The sequence below is a fragment of the Erpetoichthys calabaricus genome, chromosome 2, assembly GCF_900747795.2.
Source record: "Erpetoichthys calabaricus chromosome 2, fErpCal1.3, whole genome shotgun sequence".
NCBI lineage: Eukaryota > Metazoa > Chordata > Cladistia > Polypteriformes > Polypteridae > Erpetoichthys > Erpetoichthys calabaricus.
The window spans coordinates 187,760,510-187,771,046 of record NC_041395.2 but is presented as its reverse complement, the minus strand read 5'-3'; the positions used below and the strand labels follow the sequence as shown (position 1 = coordinate 187,771,046).

Below are 10,537 nucleotides of genomic sequence, written 5' to 3'. Positions count from 1 at the left end.
TTTGTTTTTAGGCAACACTTAAGTACATTTGGTTCTTGGTATAATAGGTTATGACTTTATTTTAATAATAACAGAATGTAGAGAAAAGCCAAGCAAAATGACACCTTTTATTGGCTAACTAGAAAGATTACAATATGCAAGCTTTCGAGGCAACTCAGGCCCCTTCTTCAGGCAAGATGTAATCATGATTACATCTTGCCTGAAGAAGGGGCCTGAGTTGCCTCGAAAGCTTGCATATTGTAATCTTTCTAGTTAGCCAATAAAAGGTGTCATTTTGCTTGGCTTTTCTCTACATTCATAATGGCTAACACGGTACAACACCCTAGTACTAGAAATAATAACAGAATTAAATTATTTATTTGTGCACTGATTCATTATTATATTTAATCACAGATACCCAAAGATAATGGGTTTTTCCATTCTATGGTACTAATAGAAATGTTTCATATATGGAAATGTAAATCCTTTCTTAAACTTTGCATGTTGATTTTGTTTAAAATAAATATTTAATGTGGGCGGCACGGTGGCGCAGTGGGTAGCGCTGCTGCCTCGCAGTTGGGAGACCTGAGGACCTGGGTTCGCTTCCCGGGTCCTCCCTGCGTGGAGTTTGCATGTTCTCCCCGTGTCTGCGTGGGTTTCCTCCGGGCGCTCCGGTTTCCTCCCACAGTCCAAAGACATGCAGGTTAGGTGGATTGGTGATTCTAAATTGGCCCTAGTGTGTGCTTGGTGTGTGTGGGTGTGTTTGTGTGTGTCCTGCGGTGGGTTGGCACCCTGCCCGGGATTGGTTCCTGCCTTGTGCCATGTGTTGGCTGGGATTGGCTCCAGCAGACCCCCGTGACCCTGTGTTCGGATTCAGTGGGTTGGAAAATGGATGGATGGATGGAAATATTTAATGTAGAATCATGGATAATGAACAAAATATGATACTTTAAGATATTCTTTTTAGGATGTGTGAGATTGAATCAAAATAATCTATTTATAAGAAGCACACTCTTAATAGTAAAATAAATACAAATAAATATACAGACTTCTGTGTACTAAACAGTGATGGGTAATTCATGAAGAAATGCTCTTCTGAATAGCCTTTTATTAAGCACAATAAACCAGTTCCCCTCTAAGATACAGCCATTCAAATTACTCTTTTTCTAAATATTGCTACTTCTTTTAAGGAGAAAGCCTTTCCTTCTCTAACTCTGTCTAAACTCATTTCATTTGGTGTATAGTGGATTCAGAAAGTATTAATACTCCTTCACTTTTTTCACATTTTGCAGGCTTGTGCTCAAATTATTTAAATTAGTTTTTCTCCACATCAAGCAACTCTCAATATCCCAGAATGACAAAGCAATTTTTTTGCAAATTTATAAAAAAATAAACTGAAATATCACATTGACACCAGTATTCAGACCCTTTGCTATGGTACTTGAAATCTGTCTCAGGTGGATCCCACTCTATTGATCATCACTGTGATGTTTCTGCATCTTGCTTGAAGTCCACCAGTGGTCAATTTAATTGATTGGACATACTCAGGAAAGGCACACATATCTCTATATAAAGTCCTACATCTGACAATGTTCATCAGAGCAAAAACCAAGCAATAAGTTTGAAGAAGTTGCCTGCAGTGCTTAGAGACAAGACTGCGGTGAGAAAAAGATCTGTGGAAGGCTACAAAAAAATCCTGCAGCATTGAAGTTTCCCAAATTGCAGTGGCCTTCATAGTTCTTAAATAGAAGAAGTCTATAACAACCACAACTACTCATAAATCTGGTCATCCAATCAAACTGAACAATTATGGGGCAAATGCCATAGTAAGAGAGGTGAACAAGAACCCAATGGTTACTCTGGCTGAGCTCTAGAGAACCAGGGTGGAGAAAGTACACATTTTCAAAATGACAACCATCACTGTAACATTCCACCAGTCTAGGCTTTATGACAGAGTGGAAGTAGCCTCTCCTCATTAAAAGACACATCTACGCCTGCTTGGAGTTTGCAAAAAGGCACATAAATGGATCTCAGACTGTGGGAAGCAAGATTCTCTGGTCTAATGACACTAAGATTAGTGTCATATCTGGAGGAAACTTGGCACCGCTCATCACCTGTTCAATACTATTCCAACAGTGAAGCATGGTGGTAGTAGCATCATGCTCTGGGATTGTTTTTCAGCAGCAGAAATTAGGAGACTACACAGGATAGAGGGAAAGCTGGACAGACCAAAGTACAGAGAAGAGACCCTTGATGAAAATCTGCTCCAGAGCTGTTTGGACCTCAATTTGGGCTGAAGGTCCACCTTCTAATAGGATAATTATCCTAAGTGCAAAAGCAAAGACAACATAATAGTGGCTTAGAGTCAAATTTGTGAATGTCATTGAGTTGCCCAGCTAGAGACTGGCCTTGCCCATTTAAACATCTCTGGAGAGATGTGAAAATAACTGACCACCAATGGACTCCATCCAACCTAAAATAGCTTGGGAGGATTTGCAGAGAAGAATGGCAGAAAATCCCTAAAATACAGGTGTTGCATAATACCCAAGAACACTGTAGGTTGTTATCGCTGCCAAAGGGGTTTTAAATAAGTACAGAGTTAAGTGCATACTTGTGTCAGTGTGATATTTCAGTTTTTTTTTTTTTTTAATAAATTTGCAAAACTTTCTAAAATTCTGTTTTCGCTTTGTCATTCTGGGGTACTGGACAAATTGAATTAAATGGTTTTAGTACAAGGCTGCAACATAGCAGAATGTGAAAAAGTAAAGGGGTCGGAATACTTTCTGAATCCACTGCATACACCACATGATGTAAAGAGGATAGGACTTGAGGAATAGACATGATAGTAAAACTTCATGAGTAATTGATTTACAGTGTACATTGAGTTCCATAATGATGAGACAATCTACTTTATCTTTATTTCAATGTACTTTATTTTACCATTATTACTAGGAGTGTTAAGAACTTAAATAAACAATACAGATAGATAGATTACAATGTCTTATTGGATGTTTAATGGGCTTTATAGATTACTATGACACACTGGATGTTTATTGGGCATTTTGCTTAATGTTAAAGATATTTGTAAATGTGTACAGTGCTTTGACCATATCAATTGTGCAATACCAAAATTAAAAGCATTTTGTCAGGAATGAGATTGGACTCCATCCCTATAGTCCCTCCTTTTGCCTGCAGCTCTTCCCTGGCCTCTCGTATGTCTGTGTAGTCATTTGATAGGAAGGGTAAGGAAAATAAAAGAGAGAGCCTGGCTTGAACTCTTTGATCTAGCACTATGCTTTAGTGCCATTCCAATATCATCTAGTTGACTTCCTCCAACTGTTTTTTTCATTTCTGACTTTTTGTCTGTATTTTTGGATTCAGTTTTGTCTAGTTCCTTCTTAAATACTGTTGCTTGTGCTTAGGTCATCTTAGCTCTATGTGCTTCTATCTACTATTGTTTAGTATTGCAAAATCTAATAAACATTTGTTTTTTACATTAATGTCTTGTAAGATCTGCATGGCCACAAAGCCACATATATCCTGCCATTCTTAATGGGACACTGAGAAGCTGTGGCAAGAGGGGCTTTGCCAAGAGGCTGATGTCTCAGAAGACATGATCAGATAGTGTTCTGCTAACACCAAAATTTTTCCAGATCCAGATTCTTTACATAAATTATTAACTAGATGAACTATTTTTTCATTTTTACACAAGTAAATCCTTTGAATTAGAACACAAATTTTGTAAATGTGGGATATTGAAAGGTCACATTATTCTACTAAAAGCAAAACAGTTTTACTAAGGGTACAGAAGTGGAGTATTGGGCAAACTTGAATTATGTTTTTTTTTCTTTAATTACCACATGATGCTGTAAGATTGACATGTGTAAGAGACAACCAATGCCATTGTTTTGCAATTTTATTTAATTTCCTGAAACTGTAAATATTTAATTATCTTGCACACTGAAAATACTGGAAATACTTATTTCTAAATAACTGAAGTTACATTCATTCCCTTATTCATTTTTTTGTGTCAAACTAAATACATATGATTGTCCAACTGTGCGGGTGTGAACTGTCCTTACCATTTAATTTTCTTTAGTACCTTGAAAACATGTTTGAACAAAGAATTTTAGCCAGAATGTGTTTAAATTCATGATATTTTGGAATTCAGAAAATTGTGAAGGAGAAAGGCACAAAGTTAGAGAAAATGGGGGCTCCATGAGCGCATTAAAGAAAACTATTTTGTAAATTTGAAATGTTTTATCTTTAAACTTGTAAATTTTTTTGCTGAGTAAAGCACTGTATATATTGAAAATGCTCTGGATAATTTTGCTGAAATTAGTCTGCCCCATATACTGTTGTATGACTTGCAACAGGCCTTCTCATCGAAAAACAGGTTAAACAATATTTAAAAAACAAGGTTAAAAAGTTGCATATTCAGGGCTGCAGAGAAGGAGGCGTTCTTTGCATATTTTTTTGATAAAATTGGCATGACTGAAAGCTCATTTTAAATGGAGTGTAGGTTTACATGTCTGTTTTTTCCCAAAACAGTATGGTACCCTTTAGTAGAGTGTGGTAAAAATATGGTATATCTGGGTTGTACCTGTGCCCTGTTGCTTCTTCAATCCCTCATCCACTTCCCCAGGTCTGTGGTACTTTACTATGCATTTGACCTTACTAGATATTTAAAATTTGACCTGTGTATTAGTAATTGATAGAGGGATTCTCAAGTCATGAAAATATGAATTTTAATACTACTTTCCTCCATCTCTGCATATGCTGACCGACTCAAACCACTTTGGAGTTTTTAGAAGCTTTAAAGTCCATCACAAATCATACACAAAAACAATGTGGCAATTTTAAGCTGCCAGTTGAGCGAAACACATGTCTGAGGATACTAAAACAATACCATAGTCCTCACAAGAAATTTAACCAGACAAAATGCAAACAGCAGATGGCATCCAAGCTCAGGATCAAAATATCTTAACAAGTAATATCCTCAAAGGCTCTATCTTTAGTTTAATTACTTTCTATGTTAGAGTTCAGTGCTGCCTGAGAAAGACCAGCCCTCCCAGAGTTTCTACGATACTTATATATCACATTTTGCAGAAAATGTATAAAATCTAAGCAATGAAGCATCATTAACATATGATTTAACAATTGCCTGCTTTGATATTAAAAGTATTAATATCCAAAGCATCCCTCCCCAGAACAACAGAAACGTTTTTTGCTACAATGTCTCACCATTTTTTAGCAGGTGTGTAATCCTTTTAAACTGATTTACTCAATGATCACAACCAGATTCCACTCTTCAGCTTTACTCTCTGTTCCGTGACAAGCCTCTGACTGCCATTGTATTATGTTAAAAACCCTGTAAAGCCTGCACATACTATAGATGTACTATAGTTCTAGCTTGGAAATAAGGATGTACCCTGGGTTAATCATGTTTTTGAGGAAGAAGTCCCAAAAGGAATTCTCCTATACCGAAGAAGTAAACCACTTGTGCTATGCCAAAAAGAGGTGCAATCACCAGAGCGCGACAGTATGCTCCTTTAAGAAATGCAGTAGGACCTTCATTCCGGTAAATCTTTCTGTGAAAGTAAAAACATGAAAAAAAAAAATTAGATACCCTGACCCAGACAAAGAAAGTAAAGCAAAAACGTGTGAATTTCTTTAATGTCATATAAACCTTGTCCTAAAGAGCTGCTAAAACTGCATTTTATTCCAGCTGAGTTTACTAGGTATGTGTCAGGCTGTACACTACTGTATATAAAACCTTTCAGAAAAATAGTAACCATCTTAATATTTGTGCAAATCCAAAATTTTCATTGTATAACACTCTGGTATGAGCCTGTAGGTACTGTAAGAGGGCATATATACTATATAATACTGCGCAAGAGACTACATAATGTTTTAGCCTCAGTCAGCATTCTACCAACAAGGAAGCATAGAAAATTGAATCTTCCAAGAAAAAAAATTTAAATTTGACTTTTGTTTTAGTTTTTTTATAGGATAAGTCAAAAAGTATCCAAAATAATCCAAATAAAAATTTTAAACATTATTGCAAATACTTTTGACTTCATTTTATAGGTATTTATGATTACCAATCCATTTTCACATATGTGCAAGGGCTTTTATCTAGGCAATGCCATTTTCCATCCATTAACCAAAAATATGTGGGTGACACTAATTAACAGCTGTAAATTAACTTGATGTTAGTGAATGTAAGTGGGCACGACTGTGCCTGGTCTTATCTTATAAGCTGCCTTGTCCCTGCTCATGGGAAGTATCCCTAGAGTATGATGCTGCCAGTGTGCTACTTCACTGTGGGAAAACTGGATTATTCAGTTGGATGCATTATTTCTCCTTTATAAAATAATTCTGTATTTCTCTGAAAACTTAAAAGTGACAAAACTAAAGGTGGCATTTGAAGCCAAAAGTAGTAATAGAAAGTTACAATTTATTGTCACACTTTCAGACTATAATGAAATTCTTACTAAATATGGTTTAGTATAAGAGACACAAAATGTTTTTTAAACAGCAATTATACATATAAATACATAAACAATACAAAATATAAATAACTCATGAAAGCCTAAAAAACAAAATATTTCAAAACAATAACCAAAACATTTATTGCTCTCATAGTGACATAATAATAGTGATTAAAATATAAACAATAAAAAAACACTTAATAAAAACATACTACATATTTTGCTAAAAAATAAAATATTTAGAATTCTACCGTACTCACTGAAATTGTTGTCAGTTAAGTTCTGCTGCTGTTTCCTGACTACATTACCTTCTCTATCTGTACTAATACTGGAATATTAAACTTTAGAAATTTAGATGAGAACAGGCCACTCGGCCCAACAAAGCTTGCCAGTGCTATCCAATAAATTCCTCTAAATAACAAGAAGCTGCGTTTTGAAGGTCCCTAAAGACCCATGTCTACAACACTGTCTACAGAAATCATCATTTAATTCAGAAAGAGCTTATTACAGATAATTTGTCTCAAAAATAAACTTGTGTAGGCTTGCTTGGAAGCAAATACACAAGATTTGATAACTAGCAGAGGAAATATGGGGACATTAATGAAAACTTGTTAAGATAAATTTGACACAAACATTAGAATGTTTTTCTTCACATGCAGAACCACAGAAACAAGGAATAAGCTACCAAGTAGTGTGGTAGACAGTAGGACTTTAGGGACCTTCAAAACTCGACTTGATGTTATTTTGAAGGAATTAACTGGATAGGACTGGCAAGCTTTGTTGGGATGAATGTCCTGTTCTCATATAAGCATTTCTAATGTCCCTGTACAGATATGGACTTGTGGCTCAAGATGTGAATTGAGCAATGTATAACTACCATCATCCTTATCTACAGAGGCAGCGCTAGACAGGAATTCCCATCCTCCCCCAACCGCCTTGTCTGCTGATGACTTGTCACCTTTTTTCAGGATAGGGTGGTTACTATTAGCAGTCAGTTCTCACCCTTGCTGTTACCCATTACGCCCCCTTCCAAGCATCATCCAATATTATCCACATTCTCTCCATTTTTTGCTACTGATGTTTCCGATCTCCTCTCCAGTCACCCTACTACCTGTCCACTTGACCCTATCTACCCACCCTCACATCTCCTTCAGGCCATCTCCCCCTCATTCATTCTTGCAATTACACACATCATTAACACCTACCTCACTCAGCTCAGGCACATTTCCTACCATTTTCAAACACACTCTGAAAACCTCACTTCTAAAAGAAAAAAACAACACCACTTGATCCATACCAAGTTAACAATTACAGGTCTGTCTTTCTCATTTCCTTTCTTTCCAAAACACTTGAACATGTGGTTTCTAACCAGGTCTCTTCCTTTCTTGTTCCGAATGGATTGCTCGATACCAACCAGTCCAACTTCAAGAGGAACCACTCAACTGAGACAGCTGTACTAACTGTGGTCGACCAGCTACAACTTGCTAGAACTACTAACATGTCATTAGTTCTGATCCAGCTAGATCTATGCTCTGCCTTCAACATAGTCAACCATGACATCCTTCTTTCCACTCTCTCTGACTTTGGCGTCATTGGGATGGCCTTAGATGGTCTGAGTCCTACATCTCGGGCAGATCCTACACTGTGTCCTGGCAAAGAGAGTTGTCAAGGGTGACCAGACATGCACAGGTATACCCCAAAAATCGGTATTGGGTCCTCTACTTTTCTCTCTGTACACCACCTCTCTGGCCTCCATCTTCCAATCCCAGTTTCTTTTATCAGTGCTATGCAGATGATACACAGCTGTATCTGTTGTTCTCTGCAGAGGACAATATGGTATCAGCTAGAGTCTGCGCATGCTTTACTGATATCTCAACCTGGATGAAGGACCACCATCTACAGCTCAACCTGGCAAAAACTGATCTTCTTTTGATCCCAGCCAGCCAGTCTGCTCAACTCCCCATCTCTATACAGCTTTGCTCACTGTTGCTAACACCTGTCAAGTCAGTAAGCAACCATGAGGTTTTGATTGATGAGTAGCTATCTTTTTCTGACCACATTTTTACTGTTTCTTGTTCATGCAGGTTCACGCTATACTGCATCTGCAAGATCACACCTTATCTGACAGAGTATGCAGCACAATTTCTTGTCCATGCTTTCATCTTATTGTGTCTGGACTACTACAATTCGCTTCTGGCAGGAGTACCCGCATGTGCTATCAAGCCACTGCAGATGGTCCAGAATGCAGCATCTCGTCTTGTGTTTAACCAGCCGAGACAGGTACATGTCACTCCTCTCTCCATGTCGCTACATTGGCTCCCTATAGCAGCACGCATTAAGTTCATATCCCTGATGCTTGCCTACAGAGTAGTCAATGGGACACACCTAAGTATATGGAGACACTGGTTAAGTCCTATACTCCTTCTCACCCACTCAGCTCTGCCAGCAAACAGCATCTGGTTATGCCGCCTCTGCGTATCAAGTCTCAATCCAAACTCTTTTCCTGTGTAGTTCCTAGTTGGTGGAACTGGCTACCCACCTCCCTCACTGTATTCAAGAAGAAACTGAAAACCCATCTGTTCTGTGAAAATCCAATTGATTAAAAAATGTTTTTGCTGCTGTGATATTTTATATTGTTGGTTAATTTGTTTTTAGATTAAGTTTAATTGCTTTATCGATTGTAATTTATTAGTTATCAGTTATCTTTTCACGTCCTTATACACTTGCTGAACAAATAGACCCTAGCCTAATGTCACTTGATTATGTTTACCACTTTTGTCAGTCGCTTTGGATAAGAGTGTCTGCCAATCAAATAAATGTAAATGTAAATAACACATACAGAATAACATAAAGAATAACTATATGAATGGTATAGTTTAAGGTGGACATAATACAGTAAATTGCCACAATGCAACACCGCATTGCAGTGAAAAGTAGGGCATATCAATAAACAAAATTTTGATAGCGACAGTATTTTATTTTTTTATTAGCATAACATAACTAGATACTTTAATTGGCAAAGTGAATCTGTCTGGTTTGACTGGTTTAAAACAAAATATAGTATATAGGTAATGACTACTTAAGATGTTACCTTTCCATTACTTCCTTGATGAATATTCTAAATGGTTTCTTTTGTTTAATTAGCAGTTATACTACAGCACACATCTGCATTCTGTTTAAGCAGAATGAATCTTTTGTTTTGGAACAAAACCCTGGGGTGATGGTAATCTTACCTGATACAGTCTGAGATACCAGCATATGTATCTTCCTGTGCTCCCCTCTGCAGCGACTGCAGTCTTGTCTTTATTACTGCACATGTTAAGTGAAAATGTTAATAAGAAATTAGAACAAAATGTACTTTATATAGTCAGACAATTACGCAGTAGTGGATATTGCTAAAGAAAGTTATGCTTAAAATCTTATACTCATCAATACATATCACATATTCAGATGAACCAGTTACTTAACTCAGACATGATCAGATTCCAGACTTATATCTTTCTGTTTAATTTCTTAATCCACTTCTTCAACTGAAGGTTTTCAGGAAGCCGGAACGTATCACAGTAAGCCTAGGGCAAAAACCCACTGTTGATGGAGCACTAGTCTATCATAAGACACACTCTGATTAACATAAACATACACCAACATTCATTGTACTGGTTTGGTGTTGTCAACTACCATAACCCGTCTTTGGGACATGGGATGAAAACCTCTCTGAGAAAATATATAAAATCATATAGAAAATTGTAAATCTACACATACAGCAACAAAGAAAAATCCAACCCATTTTCCAGAAATTGTGAGGCAGCATTACCACTGTTATGCCACTTTCTAGACTTTCCAAGCCAGACTATAATATTCAAGTAATTTCCTTAAAGCACTGTGCAAGTCTATATTAGGTAAGATATGTTTTTGTAACAAATGTTCTCAAATTGTTCTAGATTATAATATAATTTCTTTGTCTGTTGCTTTGACACTTTACACTTTGTTGTAGTTGGAAATCACTTTAAAATTGTGAAAACTGTCACAAAATTGATAAAACCCTTCTAATTAATGTAATGTTT

The 10,537-nt window shown here is 36.8% G+C and overlaps 1 protein-coding gene across 3 annotated transcripts in view; it reads right to left on the bottom strand.

The window, feature by feature from the left end:
• Positions 1-333: 333 nt before the first annotated feature.
• LOC114646628 (mitochondrial glutamate carrier 1-like) overlaps positions 334-10,537 on the bottom strand; it is a 108,428-nt gene continuing 98,224 nt past the window's right edge. For all 3 annotated transcript variants that reach the window (XM_051922059.1, XM_028794906.2, XM_028794908.2), the window contains 2 exons: positions 9,707-9,782; positions 334-5,570 (listed from right to left, as the gene is read on the bottom strand). In XM_051922059.1, the coding sequence (XP_051778019.1) occupies positions 5,417-5,570; positions 9,707-9,782 (230 nt within the window). In that variant the 3' untranslated portion in view covers positions 334-5,416. The remainder of the gene's footprint in view (positions 5,571-9,706; positions 9,783-10,537) is intronic.